Source organism: Brassica rapa, chromosome A01, assembly GCF_000309985.2.
Source record: "Brassica rapa cultivar Chiifu-401-42 chromosome A01, CAAS_Brap_v3.01, whole genome shotgun sequence".
Taxonomy (NCBI): domain Eukaryota; kingdom Viridiplantae; phylum Streptophyta; class Magnoliopsida; order Brassicales; family Brassicaceae; genus Brassica; species Brassica rapa.
Genome location: NC_024795.2, coordinates 1,351,940 through 1,370,443, shown reverse-complemented (window position 1 = coordinate 1,370,443; position 18,504 = coordinate 1,351,940). Strand labels below are relative to the sequence as shown.

At 36.9% G+C, this 18,504-nt stretch overlaps 5 protein-coding genes across 7 annotated transcripts; 4 read left to right on the top strand and 1 right to left on the bottom strand.

Moving 5' to 3' along the window:
* The first annotated feature begins 2,700 nt into the window (after positions 1-2,700).
* On the top strand, positions 2,701-5,250 carry LOC103872771 (probable prolyl 4-hydroxylase 8). Of its 2 annotated transcripts, none has more exons than XM_009151366.3 (8): positions 2,701-3,532; positions 3,612-3,705; positions 3,846-3,943; positions 4,022-4,119; positions 4,379-4,508; positions 4,586-4,677; positions 4,867-4,955; positions 5,035-5,250. In XM_009151366.3, exons 1-7 carry the CDS (start codon positions 3,336-3,338, stop codon positions 4,938-4,940), a joined length of 783 nt encoding a protein of 260 aa, XP_009149614.1. In that variant the 5' UTR covers positions 2,701-3,335; the 3' UTR covers positions 4,941-4,955; positions 5,035-5,250. The 2 variants fall into 2 exon arrangements, with proteins under 2 accessions (XP_009149614.1, XP_009149485.2); XM_009151237.3 differs by having other exon boundaries at positions 4,586-4,773.
* A 476-nt stretch (positions 5,251-5,726) lies between these two features.
* LOC103872989 (probable prolyl 4-hydroxylase 11) lies at positions 5,727-12,856 on the top strand. 2 transcript variants are annotated; one of them, XM_009151452.3, is made up of 7 exons: positions 5,727-7,218; positions 7,708-7,799; positions 7,883-7,980; positions 8,065-8,164; positions 8,298-8,434; positions 8,531-8,642; positions 8,716-12,856. In XM_009151452.3, the coding sequence occupies exons 1-6, from the start codon at positions 6,910-6,912 to the stop codon at positions 8,629-8,631; spliced, it is 837 nt and encodes a 278-aa protein (XP_009149700.1). In that variant the 5' UTR covers positions 5,727-6,909; the 3' UTR covers positions 8,632-8,642; positions 8,716-12,856. The 2 variants fall into 2 exon arrangements, with proteins under 2 accessions (XP_009149700.1, XP_033140489.1); XM_033284598.1 differs by having other exon boundaries at positions 8,531-12,856.
* Positions 9,134-9,722, top strand: LOC117132128 (probable prolyl 4-hydroxylase 8). The gene is made up of 3 exons (XM_033285744.1): positions 9,134-9,332; positions 9,446-9,562; positions 9,649-9,722. The coding sequence occupies exons 1-3, from the start codon at positions 9,134-9,136 to the stop codon at positions 9,720-9,722; spliced, it is 390 nt and encodes a 129-aa protein (XP_033141635.1).
* On the top strand, positions 11,587-12,856 carry LOC103873157 (prolyl 4-hydroxylase 5). Its single transcript, XM_033285742.1, has 4 exons — positions 11,587-11,639; positions 11,871-12,023; positions 12,166-12,302; positions 12,407-12,856. The coding sequence occupies exons 1-4, from the start codon at positions 11,587-11,589 to the stop codon at positions 12,499-12,501; spliced, it is 438 nt and encodes a 145-aa protein (XP_033141633.1). The 3' UTR covers positions 12,502-12,856.
* LOC103873312 (aconitate hydratase 1) lies at positions 12,736-17,707 on the bottom strand. Its single transcript, XM_009151757.3, has 19 exons — positions 17,459-17,707; positions 17,288-17,392; positions 16,948-17,201; positions 16,677-16,862; positions 16,432-16,593; positions 16,115-16,259; positions 15,863-16,005; positions 15,724-15,780; positions 15,542-15,621; positions 15,386-15,461; positions 15,018-15,203; positions 14,846-14,913; positions 14,644-14,762; positions 14,431-14,552; positions 14,247-14,345; positions 13,678-14,157; positions 13,489-13,587; positions 13,149-13,391; positions 12,736-13,052 (listed from the first exon to the last, which is right to left on the bottom strand). Exons 1-19 carry the CDS (start codon positions 17,460-17,462, stop codon positions 12,984-12,986), a joined length of 2,697 nt encoding a protein of 898 aa, XP_009150005.2. The 5' UTR covers positions 17,463-17,707; the 3' UTR covers positions 12,736-12,983.
* Positions 17,708-18,504: the final 797 nt, after the last annotated feature.

The following is an 18,504-nucleotide window of genomic DNA, read 5'->3' as shown; positions in this document are numbered from 1 at the left end:
GAAGAAAGAAGGGACGAAAGGGTTGGATGATCCTTAAACTGGATCTGGAGAAAGCGTATGATAGACTGCGCTGGGATTTCCTAGAGAACACACTAAGGGCAGCTGGTCTATCAGCAGACTGGGTTGGGAGAATAATGGAATGCGTTGCTGGGCCAGAAATGAGTATTCTGTGGAATGGTGAGAAATCAGAATCATTTAAGCCATCGAGAGGGCTTCGACAAGGAGATCCCCTGTCACCGTATCTCTTCGTACTATGTATGGAGAGGCTCTGCCATCTGATAGATGAAGCAGTAGTGGAGAAGAAGTGGAAGCCTATTAGCCTGTCGAGAGGAGGGCCGAAACTCTCACATATTTGTTTTGCAGATGATTTAATTCTGTTTGCGGAAGCATCTGTGGTGCAAGTACGAGTGATAAGAAGAGTGTTGGAAACGTTTTGTAGAGCTTCTGGGCAGAAAGTGAGTCTCCCAAAGTCCAAAATATTTTTCTCTAGCAATGTCTCGAGAGAAAGAGGAGAACACATTAGTCGGGAGAGTGGCATTGCGTCGACAAGGGAGCTGGGGAAGTATTTGGGAATGCCGATCTTACAAAAGAGAATAAATAAGGATACTTTTGAGGAGGTCCTGGAGAAAGTGGCTTCAAGACTATCAGGCTGGAAAAAACAAACTCTAAGCCTCGCAGGAAGGGTTACTCTAACTAAGGCGGTCTTATCATCAATACCGGTACATCAGATGAGCACAATCTGTCTGCCAGCCAGTACTCTTGATAAGCTAGATAGTCTGTCAAGAAGTTTTGTGTGGGGAAGTGGTCAGCACCTGGTCTCCTGGGATAAAATTTGCAAGCCCAAAGCTGATGGGGGGCTTGGGATTAGAGTGTCGAGAGACATGAACAAGGCATTGATTGCCAAAGTAGGATGGCGCCTGTTACATGATGATAAGAGTCTATGGGCCAGAGTTTTGCGCGGCAAGTACGTAGTAGGTGACATTCAGGATCCAGCGTGGAGAGTGGTGGGGAAGACTGCCTCGTCTACTTGGAGAAGCGTGGCACTGGGGATCAGGGAAGTAGTGGTGAAGGGGCATGTTTGGGTTATTGGTAATGGAAGGAGAATCAAATTTTGGACTGACAGGTGGTTGTCGGGTGAAGTACTTTCAGAGGCCGCGATCATCGATCTTCCAGAGGGTTTTGAGAATATAACTGTGAGAGAGTTATGGGTGGATGGTGGGGGATGGGACCTTACCAGAATTTCCCCCTTTATCAGCGACGAGACAAGGCAGGAGCTCACGGCAGTGGTGGTCGACACTATTACAGGAGCGAAGGACCGGTTGGGTTGGAGAGAGACACCGAATGGAGAATTCTCAGTGAGAACTGCGTATAATTTGATCACACGAGATGATGCTCCACGGCCACAAATGGGAAACTTCTTCAAAAGAATGTGGCGTGTGGTGGCGCCTGAGAGAGTAAAAATGTTTCTCTGGCTTGTTGGAAATCAGGCAATAATGACGAACGCAGAGCGATTTCGACGTCATCTAAGTGGAACGGATGTTTGCCAGATTTGCAAAGGAGGAATCGAAACCATCTTGCACGTGCTTAGAGACTGTCCTGCGATGTCAGGAATTTGGGACCGCCTCGTCCCAACTAGGAAGAGACAAGCCTTCTTTTCAATGTCATTGTTTGAGTGGTTTTATCTGAATCTCAGTGATACGCAAGAGGGTAGTGGAGTTCCCTGGGCTACGACGTTCTCTTTAGCTGTTTGGTGGGGGTGGAAATGGAGATGTGGAAATGTGTTTGGTGATAACCGTCTTTGGAAAGACAGAGTTAAGTTCTTACGGAACTTGGCGACAGAAGTGATGGCAGCAAAGGATGCGGAGAGCAGGAAGTGGGACAGAGGTGGACGAACTGAAATCATGATAGGTTGGACGCCACCCCGTGTGGGATGGATGAAGTTGAATACGGATGGGGCCTCTCATGGTAACCCGGGACTGGCAACTGCAGGGGGTGTTTTGAGAAATGGTGATGGTGAGTGGTGTGGTGGATTCGTACTGAACATAGGGAGGTGCTCTGCTCCTTTGGCAGAGCTGTGGGGCGTTTACTATGGACTTGTCATTGCATGGGAGAAAGGTATTAGTAGGCTGGAGGTGGAGGTGGATTCTAAGATGGTGGTGGAGTTTCTTACAATGGGAATTGGTGAGACTCACCCGCTGTCTTTCCTGGTACGGCTGTGCCATGGCTTTTTAACAAGGGACTGGTTAGTCCGAATTCTTCACGTGTATAGGGAAGCAAATCACTTGGCTGATGGTTTGACTCACCTTGCTTTTTCTTTTCCGTTTGGGTTTCATAGATTAGATACTGCACCTTTGGATGTTGTTAGTCTTTTGAGAGAAGATGTGGATGGACCTCTACGGCCTCGACAAGTTCGTTTGTAGTTTGAAGTTTTTTATTAAATAAATACTGGGAGTCCTTTTCTCCCAGTTTCCTACCAAAAAAAAAAAGATGCGAAGAGAGGTATGAACAAAGAGATAAAATTGTTACCCTAAGCCTCTTATTTATAGAGTAGCCGGCTCCTCATTAGTCGGTTGTTTTAAATGGGCCGTAAATGTCTTAGGCCGGTTAAATGGGCCGTAAATGTCTTAGACCCTTTTTTCCTTTTGGTTATTATCAAGATCTCTATCGGTTTAGTTTGTTTGTACTTACTATTCATTTCCGGTTTAGTAAACCGATACAGAATATTTTTTAAGGAGACAATAAAAATTTAACATTACCAGAAGACAGTTAGTAGATTTCTCAAAAGAACAATCAAGCTCTACATATCATAATTGGTTTCTCAAACTAAAAGTGTTGCTGGACTTAGTCCATATTCTTTAACACTACAATAAGTAGGTTAATTATAATATTTTTTTAGAACAAAAGGTTAATATAATTTTTGGGATAAAAAAAATGAGCAGGTTAAACTAAGAAGGGTCTACAAATCTATAATACATTGATTTTTTTTTTTTTTTTTACAATACAATACATGATTTTATCTGTATCAATTGACAAGTTTAATTAATACATGAGATTCAGCTACTAGTTACTACAAGTGTCTCAAAACTATAAATGAAGGAAAGAATCTTTATGCTAGAAACAAAAGGAGCCTGATAAGTATGCACTTATAGGTTGAGAAGCCACTCTGTCTTTGTATCTAACTAACACGTTAAAGAAGAAAACAAATTCATTTACTCATAACTTAGCTTTCCATATTCAAATGCATGTTTTCAGTGTAACGTCTTTTCTTTCGGTTTCATTAGATTCTCTACGGTTTCTTGAAAACTTGTAGACAAAAACAAACAATCCAATCAAGAATGGTGAAGAAACCGAAGCACCTCCGTCCTCAGCCGCGTAAATCTTCGTTGACGACGCATGCTTTCACATTTCTCATACTTGCTCTCTTCTCCATTCTCATCCTTCTCGGTCTCGGGATCCTTTCACTGCCCAGCACCCGCATGATCTCTTCAAGGCCGACAGATTTCACCACTGTTGAACGGACTAGCGAAGGGAGGTTAGAGAGAATGGTGTTTTTGAGTTTTTGTTTTCACCTGTGGAAATGATTGGGTGATAGCTTTGGTTTTGATAAGCAGGGAGAGTACTTATGGAGACGATGAAGGTAATGGTGAGCGTTGGCTTGAAGTTATATCGTGGGAGCCTAGAGCTTTCCTTTACCACAATTTCTTGGTAAATTTGTTTCTTCTCTAAGATAAAATTTAGACTTGTTATGTGCTTAATATTCGTGTAGTTAAGATATTTCTTGCAACTCAAGCTATTAGTCTTTGTTTTTTAACCTTAGGCTCTGTTTTTCTTTGAATTTTGTAAAGACGAATGAAGAATGTGAGCACTTGATTAGTCTCGCAAAGCCTAATATGGCGAAGTCAAAGGTGGCTGATGTCAAAACTGGAAGGAGCAAAGACAGCAGGTTCTGTACTCGTTTCCCCCTTCAAGATGCATCTGGAAACTTCCTGAATTTTAAATATCAAAATGCGTTAATGTGCAGAGTACGAACAAGTTCAGGAGCTTTTCTTAAAACTGGGCATGACGAAATAGTGAAAGAGATTGAGGATAAGATTTCAGATTTCACATTCATTCCTGTAGGTATGTGGCTTTGCTTCTTACTTGTCCAAAACATGATAACAGTTTATATTTTTGGACTGAACTAAAAAAAGTTGTTAGTCAAGGTTGGTTAAGAGAGTTTGAGGACACTAGGCAATTGAGTAAATATTTTAAAAAAAAAATTAAATAAATTTCAAAATTTTTAAGGGTTATAAACTAATGTTTCACTTGCCTATGCCCAAAACCGGTCATGTTGCTAGTCTACATTTTCTTGTGGAGCTAACATGTAATCTCACTGCAGAAAATGGAGAAAGTCTACAAGTTCTACATTATGAAGTTGGGCAAAAATATGAGCCTCACCATGACTATTTCACAGACGAGTTCAACGTCAAAAGAGGAGGGCAACGAGTTGCTACTGTACTTATGTACCTGTATGTAAAACCATATTCATTCACGATCTTTTCCATGCGTTAGTTAATTTTCTTTATGTGATTCTATATTACCTTAGCTCGGAGGTTGAGGAAGGCGGTGAAACAGTTTTCCCTTTAGCCAAAGGAAATATTAGTGATGTCCCATGGTGGAACGAGCTCTCACAATGTGGTAAGGAAGGACTCTCTGTTCTGCCAAAGAAGAGAGACGCTTTGCTCTTCTGGAGCATGAGGCCTGACGGGTCCCTAGACCCTTCGAGTTTGCATGGTCAGAGAGAGAGAGATAGCTTGTCTTTCTGTGAACTTAAATTAGTAGAGATTTAAAACCAAAACCTCTCATAAACTTTTTTGAATGGTTCAGGTGGCTGTCCAGTGATTAGAGGAAACAAGTGGTCATCAACTAAATGGCTTCACGCTCACGAGTACAGTAATTGAGTAAAAAAAGAAGAGGTAAGCTCTTAACCTCGCCTTAGTGATGGATCTTTTGCATTTTCTTAGATTGTTTTATTGTTTCTATCGTCTTTTGCAGGTTTTCATGATCTCATCTCACCATCATCATCATGTACTAGTAGTACGTGTATCACCAGCAAAATCACGTTCTGGCCTTAAATTAATTATGTAGTTAATGTTTACCTTTTTTTCTTTTGGAAAAAGAGTTTTTTTTTCAGGAAAATGAAACATAAACCTGCTGATCCCTTATATATTAAAAGAGAAGCATTGTAATAAATGCATTCACATTATAATAGACACGTGTCAGCCTCACAATGATTTGATAATAAATATGCTAACGCGTTCACACTATACTCATAAATATGTTCACACTATATATTTTTTATTTTTATTAATATAAAACTCACATATATGATTCCAATAAAACTCTGGAGTTTTTGGTTCAAATAAAAATAGATAACGAATCAAAAACCAAACTATATATATTATTTTTATTGTTTACAGATAAAGTTGAGCAAAATATTCATAAATTTTAATTCGATTCGTTATCCTTTTTGATTTGAACAAAAAAATCTGGATATCCGTAACTCTACGAAACAATCAAATACTAAAATACAATATCCAAAAAAGAAGCAAATCACAAATACCAATATTTTTAGGAACAAATATCTAATTTGAACTATTATATGCATATATATATACATATATGTAAATAATTATATATATATATGTTATATATATATATATATATATATATATATATATTATACTTGATATCAGTTTTACAATATTTTTATGAATTAAATTTATTATATTAGGTACTAGAATTTAAAAAGTTAAATAATGTTTTATTTTTGTAATAAAATGTTATCGCTAAATGTTTCAACTATTTAAATTTTTTTTATTTTATTTACGGATCAAATCGGATATTCTTCAAAATTCTAAAATATTTCGGATATCCGAGTCACCGAATATCTAGGTGGCTAAAGATCAAATCGATACAAATGCTTCTAAATACCCAGATATTCGATATGTGCCCACCCCTATTTACAAATACAATTTTATTTTCTTTATATGAAAAAATTACTAATGTCAAGGTCTTTCTATTTTAAATTAATTTTAATTTTTTTTTTCATGTATTATTTTGAAAAAAATGTCATTTAATATTAATTAACAATATCTTTATATATTTCTCAACTATTTTTATATATTTTTTACATACACATACATATGCACCTTGATGTGAACACTCTGTATCTAAGTATTTACCACAACTGAAGAATCTAATTTTTTGAAAGTTGAAATATTTTTCTTAATGCTTCTTTCACAACAGACCAAATTGTAGTGAAATGATTTGTCTTAATAATTTTCTTTTATTTTTCTTAAACTATTATCTGTTTTGAAACTATTGGTTCGATATGACGAATATTTAAAATTTATAACATGAAAATAAACAAATAATATTAATTTCTGGTTTTTATCAATAGATTAAAAACCAAAAAAAAAACTTAAAACCGAACTAATATCCAGATTAAACAGATTTAATGTATTTTTATTAAAAATAACGAAACTAATAATCACATTCCGCGCAAGGCGCGGGTTATTACCTAGTGTATAAGTATTAACGAACTTTTAATCAAACCACTGGACTAAATAACTCGTTTGGAAACACAGTTAATGTTATACTTATGAATTATTTTATTTTTTAATTACCTCGATTATTAAATATAAAAAAACTGTCTAAATAATGATTAAATACTTTTTTATTATTGTATAACGAGATATATAGAGTTGTGTATCTATCCTCTCTTTTTGTTATTATCACTCACAAAATTCAACTTAAAAAAAAAGAAGTAAACCCTAGATAATATATAAAGCCTCAATCGTTTTCTTCATAAAGTTCGCGCTTCATGTACGAGTTCATACCCTGATTCGATTCTCTTGCGAATTCACCATGTCTACGTCGACTTCACCGTCTACTACCTCACTGTATCTGAAGCAGAGGATGCACAAGCTAAAGATATATGGAGTTTCAGACCTTATGCAGCACATCGACACGTTCAAAGAAACAATGGGTGATTCAGTGACGGTGAAAATTGATGACTTTAATAATTTATCAATCTTGTTGTGTTCTCTTCCCCCTCTGTTGACAGCACTTACGTGTAACATGGAGAAGGTTGATGCTTCCTTGCGCTTTCCTCATGAGCGTTGGCCTGAAGTAATCTCCATGAAACCTAGAGCTTTCCTTTACCACAATTTCTTGGTAATTCCTTCCTTTTTTTTAATTATTCTTTTTAGGGATAAAATTTTGATTTTATATACTTTATTTGGTAGATGAGACTTTTGCTAGTTCATATAGCTTCAGACAAGTTAAAGAAACTAGAACTTGTCTAGGGTTTGTGCTTTACTTACAACTCCAGTTAAAAAAACACATAGGATCAACTCTTTTTATCATGAGAAAGAATGTAATAACGTAATCTTCGGGTTCATCTTTTTGGATGATTTATATGAACTTGAAAGGTTTAGGGTTTGATCTAATGCTACATTTCTATAAATTTTATGTAAAGAAAAAAGCTTCTTAATTACAACTTTCCAGTAAAAAAAACACATATGATCCACTGACACATGTTTCCCTCATGAGAAAGAATGTAATAACGTAAATCTTCGGGTTCATCGTTTTAAATGATTTATAAGCACTTGAAAGGCTTAGGGTTTGATCTAATGCTATGTTTTCTATAAATTTTTATGTAAGAAAAATGAGGAATGTGAGCACTTGATTAGCCTCGCCAAACCTTATATGAGGAGGTCATTGGTGAGTGGTTACGGAGGGGGAAAACAAAGCAGGTTCTGTACTCAAATTCTTTTTGTTTTGTTTCTCCCCCTCGTCAAGATTTGAGATATGGAAGTGTCCATTAATGTGCATGCAGCGCGAGAACGAGCACGGGAAGTTTTATTAGTAGAGGACATGATAAAATTGTGGAAGAGATTGAGAGGAGGATTTCAGAATTCACCTTCCTTCCTGTAGGTGTGTGATTCTTTCTAAGGATATATTGTTGTTACTCTTTACATTGTCTTGTGGAGTTTAAGTTGTGTGATGGTGTAAATGCAGAAAATGGAGAAGGTCTTCAAGTTATCCATTACGAAGTTGGTCAGAAATTTGACCCTCACTTTGATGGATTGGGAAGAATTGCTACTTTCCTTATGTACCTGTATGTTAAAACCATACACATACAACCCCTTTATATATATAATAATCTATATGTCTCATGATCAGTCACAAGAAAGCGATATTATCTAATGAGTAAGTCAGTAATCTTCTAATTTTTTAATGATAATTATTAGGTCGGACGTTAATAAAGGAGGCGAAACAGACTTCCCTAACTCCAGTGGAGGACTATCTGTTTCACCAAAGAAGGGAGACGCTGTACTCTTCTGGAACAATAGGCCTGACGGTTCTCAAGACCCTTCGAGTTTTCATTGTGAGAGAGACAAACACATTGCCTTTCTTTATGCGTTTCGTAAATCATAGTATTATTATCCTTGTTGACTTGGTTTGATGAGTTTGATTGATTCAGCTGGTCGTCCAGTAATCAAAGGAAACAAGTGGGCAGCAACTAAATGGTTTCATTCTCACGAATATAAAGGCTCCTACACTAATACACAACAATACAAATAGCTTTTTGAGAGGTAGGCTCTTGACTTCACTTTTCGTGAATGAATCCGCCTTTTGGATTGTATTAATTTCTGTCGTCATTTGCAGGTTTTCATGATCTCGAACATGAGATGTCACTGGAGTTAACCTCTTTCTCAGTTGAAAAGGAAATAAGAATTCCGTTGTTTTGTGCTTATCTAAGAAAATATATTGTTTTTTTTTTCAGTTTTGACGCTATGATAACATGATTTATAATTCTATATTTCAATCAATGCGTCTTACCCATCATTTGGGGTCGTAAAACAAAAGAGTTGTCATATTTATTTTTAAAACACATTGACAGTGACAATGGTTCTAGTTGACTAGCAAGAAGCAAAAGATGTAAAACAAACAGAAAACAAAGCACGGTTAAATTAATGCAACTCTCATCCTCTTCCGTGATAACATTTTTATTGCAACAAACCTAAAAAAACAAAAAGAACAAAAACAAACCTTTTGGGTACAGAAAGCTCTCTGGGGCTTACCAATGTTTAACTTGCCTGTGCTTAGGACTGGTCTTGTTGGTAGTCTACATTTTCGTGTGGGGCTAATGTGTAATGTCAGTGCAGAAAATGGAGAGAGTCTACAAGTTCTACATTATGAAGTTGGGCAGAAATATGAGCCTCACCATGACTATTTCAAAGACGAGTTAAAACGTCTAAAGGGGAGGGCAACGAGTTGCTACTGTTCTCATGTACCTGTATATATTAACTAAACCATATTCCTTCACAGTATTTTCCACTATATGTATATGCGTTAGTTAATCCTCTTTATTTGATTCTATTAATATTTGTGATAGTCCCATGGTGGAACGAGCTCTCACAATGTGGTAAAGAAGGACTCTATGTTCTTCCATTGAAGAGAGGCGCTTTGCTCTTCTGGAGCATGAAGCCTGATGGGTCTCTAGATCCTTCAAGTATGCATGGTCAGAGATTAATTATGACACTTAAATTAGTAGAGATTTAAAACCAAACCTCTCAGATACTTCTTTTTTTGATACAGATGGCTGTCCAGTGATTATAGGAAACAAGTCGTCATCAACTAAATGGCTTCACGTTCACGAGTACAAGAATTGAGTAAAAAAAAATGGTAAGCTCTTTTTTTGGACTACAGATAGGTAAGCTCTTAACCTCACTTTAGTAATGAATCCTTTGCATTGTCTCAGATTGTTTTATTCTTTCTGTACTCTTTTGCAGGTTTCCATGATCTTATCTAACCAACAACATGTACTAGTGTGTGTATCATTGTCAATCTCATCCTGATGCTTCTCTTAAAAGCTCTCAAAACTCCGCACCAGCAAAATCACATTCTGGCCTTCAATTAAGTAAAACTTACTTGATGTTGTCAAGGCAATTTTCTCAAATAGCTTTTTTTTTTAGTTTTTGTCACAAAAAAATTCGAAAAAAAAATAACCAAAATTTTTTATTAAATAGTCAAAAGATCATTTTATCCCTCAATTTATAGATATGAAAATATAAATAAATAACAATTAAAAATATAGTTTCGAATTATATGTTTTCAAATTTAAAATTTTTTGTAATTTTTCTTTTTTGAACTTTTTCCAAAAATTTTTTTTCAAATTTTCGGTTTGAAATTCAAAAATATTTTTTAAAACTATTTAAAAAAAAGTATTTTAAAATTTTTAATTGTTATTTCAAAATTTTTAATTTTCATTCCAAAACTTTATCCCTTAACTCTAGACTTTAAGTCTAAATTAATTAATACTAAAAGTATAAATGTATATTTACTTTTTAATAAAACATGTTTTTGCCACTTTCTTATTTATGACTCTTTTTGTGAAAATAAATTAAAAATGATCATCATAGGAAATTTCTGATGTTTTTACCTTATGAGTTATTTTCTTTGTTAACTCGATTTTAATTATAAAAAGCCTGTCATATCGATCAATTTTAAAATTTTGTTTTCAATTATATATAACGAGATATATACAGATGTGTAGCTATCCTCTCTTTTTGTTGTATACAGATTTTAATTACTCACAAAATTAACTTAAAAAGAAGAAGCGAACTCAATTGTTTTCTGGAGTTCATACCTTGATTAGATTCTCTTGCGAATTCAACATGTCTGCTTCGGCTTCACCGTCTACTATCTCACAGTATCTGAAGCAGAGGTTGCACAAGCTAAAGATATATGGAGTTTCAGACCTTATGCAGCACATCGACACGTTCAAAGAAACAATGGGTGATTCAGTGAACGTGAAAATTGATGGCTTTAATAATTTATCAATCTTGTTGTGTTCGCTGCCCCCTCTGTTGACAGCACTTACGTGTCACATGGAGAGGGTTGATGCTTCGTTGCGCTTTCCTCATGAGCGTTGGCCTGAAGTTATCTCAATGAAACCTAGAGCTTTCCTTTACCACAATTTCTTGGTAATTCCTTCCTTTTTTTATTATTCTTTTGGGATAAAATTTTGATTTTATATATACTTTATTTGGTAGACGAGACTTTGCTACCTGCATGCTAGTTCATGTAGCTTGTCAGACAAGTTAAATAAACTAGATCCTGTCTAGGGTTTGTGCTTTAGATCTTCTTACAGTAAAAAAAAACACATAGGATCAACTGACACATGTTTCTCTCATGAGAAAGAATGTAATAACGTAATCCCTGGCTTCATCCTTTTAAAGAATTTATAGCAACATTAACAGTTACAACCTCTCCAAGGTTCTAAAACAAAAAAAAAAGATAATATTATTATAATATTTTACTTATACAGATTTTAAAAATTCCTGCAGTGAGAACCTTTTGCTATTCTCTCTAATTTAATTTAATTTATTTTTCATTTTTATTTAATGATGAGAACTCCTTTTATATTGGAGGTAACACTTCAAAGGTTTAGGGCGGCTCATTGATCTTTGCTCTGTTTAATATGTAAAGAAAAATGAAGAATGTGAGCACTTGATTAGCCTCGCAAAACCTAATATGGTGAGGTCAATAGTGAGTAATGCGACAACCGGAGTGCAAGGAGTAAGCAGGTTCTGTATATATACTCGAATCTTTTTGTTTTGTTTCTCTGATCCCCTTGTCAAGATTTTTAATTAAGAAAAAATTGAGATTTGGAATTGAAGTGTGCATTAATGTGCATGCAGCGCGAGAACGAGCACGGGAAGTTTTATTAGTAGAGGACATGACAAAATTGTGGAAGAGATTGAGAATAGGATCTCAGAGTTCACCTTCCTTCCTGTAGGTATATGATTCTTTCTAAGGTTATATTGTTGCTACTCTTTACATTGTCTTGGTTTAAAGTTAATAAATGCAGAAAATGGAGAAGGTCTTCGAGTTATCCATTATGAAGTTGGGCAGAAATTTGACCCTCACTTTGATGGATTGGGAAGAATTGCTACTTTCCTTATGTACCTGTATGTTAAAACTATACACATACAACCCCTTTTTATATATAATAATCTATATGTCTCATGATCTGATCAGTCGCAAGAAGCGATATTATCTAGTGAGTGAGTAAGTAAGTTAGTAATCTTCTTTCTTTTAATGATTAATTAGGTCAGACGTTGATGAAGGAGGCGAAACAGTCTTCCCTATGTCCAGTAGCGGACTATCTGTTTCACCAAAGAAGGGAGACGCTGTACTCTTCTGGAACAATAGGCCTGACGGGTCGCAAGACCCTTCTAGTTTGCATGGTGAGAGATAAACACAATTGCCTTTCTTCATGCGTTTCTTTATATCATAATATTATTACCCTTTTTGACTTGCATAATGAGATTTAAACATTTGATTGATTCAGCTGGTAGTCCAGTAATCAAAGGAAACAAGTGGGCAGCAAATAAATTGTTTCACTTTCAGGAGTTCAAGTACCCCGACCCTAATACACAACAATAAAAATAGCATTTATTTAGAGGTGAGCTCTCGACTTCGCTTATGTTTTTTTTTTTTTTTTTTTTTATGTTGATGAATCCTTTGTATTGTATTTAATGTTCCGTCTCCATTTGAAGGTTTTCATGATCTCACACATGCTACCTCAATGGAGTAAACCTCTTGATCAGTTGAAAAGAAACAAGAAACCAGTCATCTTTTCCTTGTCTTAGAATATATTGTTTTTCCAGTTTTCTTAACTATGAAAACATGATTTTATAATCTTATCAATGCGTCTTACCCATAAACAAAAGAGTTGTCATATTTATTTTAAAACGCCTTGACAGTGACAATGGTTCCAATTGACTAGGAAGAAGCAAAACAAACAAAAGAGAAAAAGAAAGCAAAGTTTAAATTAAACGCAACTCTCATCCTCCTCCATGATAACATTTTTATTGCAACAAACCTTTTGGGTACAGAAAAGCTATCTCTGGGGCTTACCCGTTTTCTTATTGTTTGATCAGGTTCCTGATCACGTATTGCAATATCCCTCCGTGATTGAAATAAGCCAACTCCACCTGCCATTCCGAATTCATCTTTAATACTTCGTATCACTCTCCTTTAAAAGCTAGAAAAATCAAGAAGTAGCCAGAATAGATCATCTATTGTTTTACCTCTGTGTCGAATCGGAGTGTACATGTGAAGGATTTGCCATTGTTTGTGACTACCGTTACATCTTGTCCTGGTTTGATCTCACTAACATTGTTTGGGAGCTCAATGGTGTACAGCTCCTCGCCCGTTAGGCCTAGAGTCTCAGCATCCTCTCCTGTCTTGAAGCACAACGGTATGATTCCCATTCCCACCAAGTTGCTTCTGTGAATTCTCTCAAAGCTCTTTGAAATCACAGCTTTCACCCCCTGTCGTCAAAATATTCAAGAAAAAAAACATAAAATGTAAAAAAATTGTTTGTTGCTAATGAAATAACCGAAGCATATAAGAAAACCAGAAACGTACCAGAAGCATTGGACCCTTAGCAGCCCAATCACGAGAACTTCCACTTCCATACTCAGCTCCAGCCAAAATTATTGTGTCACGTCCCTCGTTCCTGTATTTCTGGTTACAGCACAAAAAGAAAATCTCATGTGAATCATCAAGACAAGTAACTGTGACCAAAGAGAGGAACAAGGAAGTGTGAGATTATACCATGGCAGCATCGAAGACGGAAAGCTTTTCTCCACTAGGAATGTGAACTGTTTTGGGACCAACCTCTCCTTTCAAGTGTTTGTTGACTATACGGATATTAGCGAAAGTGCCTCTCGCCATAATCTCATCATTACCACGGCGACTCCCGTAAGAGTTGAAGTCTCTTCTATCCACCCCACGTTCCATCAAGTACTTAGCCGCTGGGCTGTCCTTGTGGATGCTACCAGCTGGTGAGATGTGATCAGTGGTAATACTGTCTCCGAAATTGAGCAAACAGAAGGCGTCTTTCACACCATGTGGACCGGGTGGAGACATGGTCATGCCCTTGAAATAAGGTGGCTCGTGAATGTAAGTTGATTTCGGATCCCACTCGTAGAGTGTGCCTGACGCGACGGATAACTCGTTCCACATGGAATTGCCTTTGGTGATTGCTTCATATGTGGCTTTGAACATGTCAGGAAGGACACTAGCTTGCACAACCTAAATAAAAATCAAACCGCGAGCTTGACATCTCTTCCAATTATAAAGCCTTTATTGTTCATGTATTGCACAAGCAGCAATATATTTACCTCGGCAACTTCTTTGTTAGAGGGCCAGATGTCCCTGAAAAATATCTTTTTGCCGTCTTTACCAGTTCCAATGGGCTCCGTCTCGAAATCAATGTCAACCTACAAGACCATTCATGGTGTTTATATAACATATCAAGAATGCTTTGATTGTTGTGTAATGGTTTTAGAGTTGGCATTAACATACAGTGCCAGCCAGTGCATAGGCTACAACAAGCGGAGGGGAAGCTAAGTAGTTAGCTCTTGTTAACGGATGAACACGTCCCTCAAAGTTTCTGTTCCCGGACAGCACAGCGGATGCCACCAAGTCTTGTGCATATACAGTATAAGAAATATATTAGTTTAACCTTCGAACATTCAAGTGAATAAGCAGTTCATAACTAATTACTTGAGGACTTACCATTATCAACTATTGCTGAAGCCACAGCTTCATGGATATCCCCTGAGTTTCCGATGCATGTGGTGCACCCATAACCAACTATACTGAACCCGAGCTGATTCAAGTACTTTTGCAAGCCACTGCAAGACTCGAAACTCAGGAACAAATGATACAACATACAAGGAAATAGATTATAAAACATTCAGTGGTGTATCTGCAGTACCTCTTTGCCAAGTACTTTGTTACAACTCCAGAGCCAGGAGCAAGACTAGTTTTAATCCATGGTTTAACCTAATATTGGAGAAATTTCAGATACTTTTATTACTTCCACTGACAGAAAGATATGAAAACATGATCACACAAAAGAAACGGCCAGAATGGCACGGTAGTCAAACCTCCAGTCCAAGTTCGCAGGCCTTTTTTGCAACCAAGGCAGCGCCAAGCATAACACTAGGGTTTGAGGTATTTGTGCAACTGGTGATTGCTGCTATTACAACATCTCCATGTCTAAGCTTTGCCGGGGTCCCGTTAAAGTTGAACTCTACAGCCTTGCTCTGTGCTTCTTTTGGTACAGCAAACCCCTGAAATATCATTGATAGGTAGAATCACTTGCCAAAATATTTGTATACTAAGTGTTGCAGGACACAGTTGTCTATGGACCCATTTAAAGACTCAAACACCTAGACATAATACCTACTATTTTTTTCAAAACCACAAGTAATCACATTAGGAATATCTTCTGAACAGAAAGGAGAGTTCTAACCTTGAATCCTACTCTGCTATCTAAGCAAGAATGCCAGTCCGCTTTCATTTCCTTCAAGGGAACGCGATCATGTGGCCTGTATTGTGCATAGAAAATAAATGTTATAAGTAGAATAAATCCTAGAAAACTTATGTAGAATATATTCGCTACTAGTACCTCTTGGGACCAGAAACACAGGGCTCAACATCCTCGAGATTCAATTCCAGCTTTGAGGAGTATACTGTCTTACTCGCCGGCTGAGATGAGTAAAGAGTTTCCAAGTGGAGAATATGTTATGTTCTATGATAGACGAAAATAGACATAAGAAATGAAGCATCAGAGAAGTGCAAGGTTTTTACCTCATTGTAGTCCACAAACATCTTGTTTGCTCGCAGATATGCCTCTATCATAGCAACCTGAAATCCAACTCACAAATCACTAACCTGATGAAACGCAATATCAAAATAAATTATGTAGATTCCCCTTGCAACCCCTTACAGTTTCATCGCTCCTGCCTGTCAACTTAAGGTACTGCAACGTGACATGATCCACAGGGAAGAATCCCATGGTTGCACCGTACTCAGGAGACATATTAGCAATTGTAGCACGATCAGCTAAAGATAATTCTCTCATCCCTTCCCCTGTTGTAGTAAAAAAAACAACGGATGCATATATGAGTTAGCCTAGCTCAGTCAAGTACTGGATAGGTGTACAGAAATGACAAATATCAAATATTTTTCAAAAATGTACCGTGGAATTCAACAAATTTTCCAACTACTCCATGTTTCCTCAGCATCTGAGTGACTGTTAAGACCAGATCAGTAGCTGTCATTCCATCTCTTAGTTTTCCAGTTAGTTTGAAACCCACAACACCAGGCAGGACCATGCTCATTGGCTGCATAGAAAGAGATAAATTTGTGTTACAGTTTATAACTGAAAAACAAAAAAAAATGAACATATTATTTAAATCTGAACTGCCAAAGAATCATCCTACATTAGAACCAAAGCTTCTGAAAGAGTATTAGACAGTTAGTTATGAGTTCTGTACCAAAAGAGCTCTATTTTACCTGACCAAGCATGGTAGCTTCGGCTTCAATACCGCCAACTCCCCATCCAGCAACACCCAGTCCATCAATCATAGTGGTGTGAGAGTCAGTTCCAACAACACTGTCTGGGTAAAGAAGTCCATTTCTGTTGAAAACAACTCTGGCAAGGTACTCTAGGTTGACCTGTCAATAGCAAAATAAAAAAACTTAGTCTATCTAAGCATCAAAAAAGCTAATTCAGTTATTTCTGAACCCTTATTACTTACTTGATGAACAATTCCAGATCCAGGAGGTACAACAAGCATGTTGTCAAAAGCATTGGAACCCCACTTAAGAAAAGCAAACCGTTCTTTGTTACGCTGGAACTCGAGCTCCATATTAGCCTGCACTGCGTTCTCTGACCTCGCCACATCCACTTGAACCGAGTGGTCAATGACAAGATCTACAGGGACCTGCATGCATCAAGACTATGAATCAAATCTTGCATCATACCACAAGGAACACTATCATGACATCAACCAATCTAAATCAACTAACCAGAGGATTAATCTTATTAGAATCCCCACCGAGATTGTTCATAGCATCTCTCATGCAAGCAAGATCAACAACTGCAGGGACACCAGTAAAGTCCTGAAGAAGCACACGAGCAGGCTTGAAGGGAATCTCAACCTGTTTGGGAGAAGTATTCTCCCAATCAAGGATCTTCTCAACGTCTTTGCTCTTAACTTGAAACTCATCACAGTTACGTATCGCCGATTCGAGAAGGATCCTAATCGAATAAGGGAGCTTATCTGCATCATCCACAACAACAACAAACAACATTTCTCTCGATCAATTTTTTCGTTCGTAGCAAAGATCAGGATCGAAGGAGACTCACCGATCCTCGGATCGTTGAGAGCAGGCAAGCTGTAGTAGTTTCCGAACTCGCCACCATCAGGCTTCTCCAGCGCCTTCAGTATGCTGCGGAAAGGATTCTCGGAAGCTGAAACGCACACATCAGATCGAGGAGATCATAAACAAAAAAAGGAGAAAGCAGATAAATCGTTACCCATGGATGGATCGTTAGAGCTCGGTGTGGAGAAGGGAAGCAGAGAGATCTGTGTTAGTGGAGTTGGTGAGGCGATGAGTCAGCAGCTGAGAAGGAAGGCTCTTTTATAATGAAAGATCCGTGGCGTGTGGGGGCTCTTCTCGTCACAAGTGTGGCTACTTGCTTTTTTCTTTTTTCTTTTTTTTTTTTGTGAATATTCATTTGCTTTTCTTTTTGGATCAAGTGAATTATAGTATTTATTTTAATTTGAATTATCTGTATTATTATCCTTCCACTTTTATTTCCTCAAATAGATAATTCTTCATCACCTTGAATCGTGTGCAAAGAAAAAAAAATCTAAATTAAAGTTAAAATTGTTTTGTGCATCATGCTTTAGTAAATTTGGGCCCAATCCATCTTTGTGATTACAGCAAATCAGATTAGCAGATCATTTGGGCTTAGTAATTACCCAATCTACAGCTGAGGGCTGGGCTGGTTTAGCCCTCCTTGTTTAGGCTATGATTAGATAGATGTATATGTGAATCATTAATGCATGATCCATCAGTGCTCAGTTCATCTGCATTTTTTTTTAAATCTCACCAGTTTTTAAGTCCTTAATCTTAAGCACTTCAGTGTATTTATCTAGGAAAATGCATTAATAGTTTGGTTAGATTCTTTTTTTTTACCAGACTAGAAAGAGACTCATCTGATTTCACCTTCTTTATAGAGTGGTGTACTTTCTTTCAGTCTTCATCTCGATAGTTTGATTAGTATGAATAAACTCATATATGTACAAATATGTTTAGATTCATGGAGTAAATTTGACTTGGCGATGATTGCATACAAATAAATAAAGGAGTAGATATGCAAGTAGTGGCTGGGTTAAATTATCGATCACGTCAATCCAAAGATAGCACCGGTAAAACGTGACCTGGGTCACCATGTAGATAACCTACCAATCATATTTATTTTTCTCTTCTTTATTTTCAGTTGGCTTTTATCTTCTGTTTCTTTATGGATCAAATCTTCATTTTTATTATAGCCTTGTAGGTCAAACTTATCTGTTA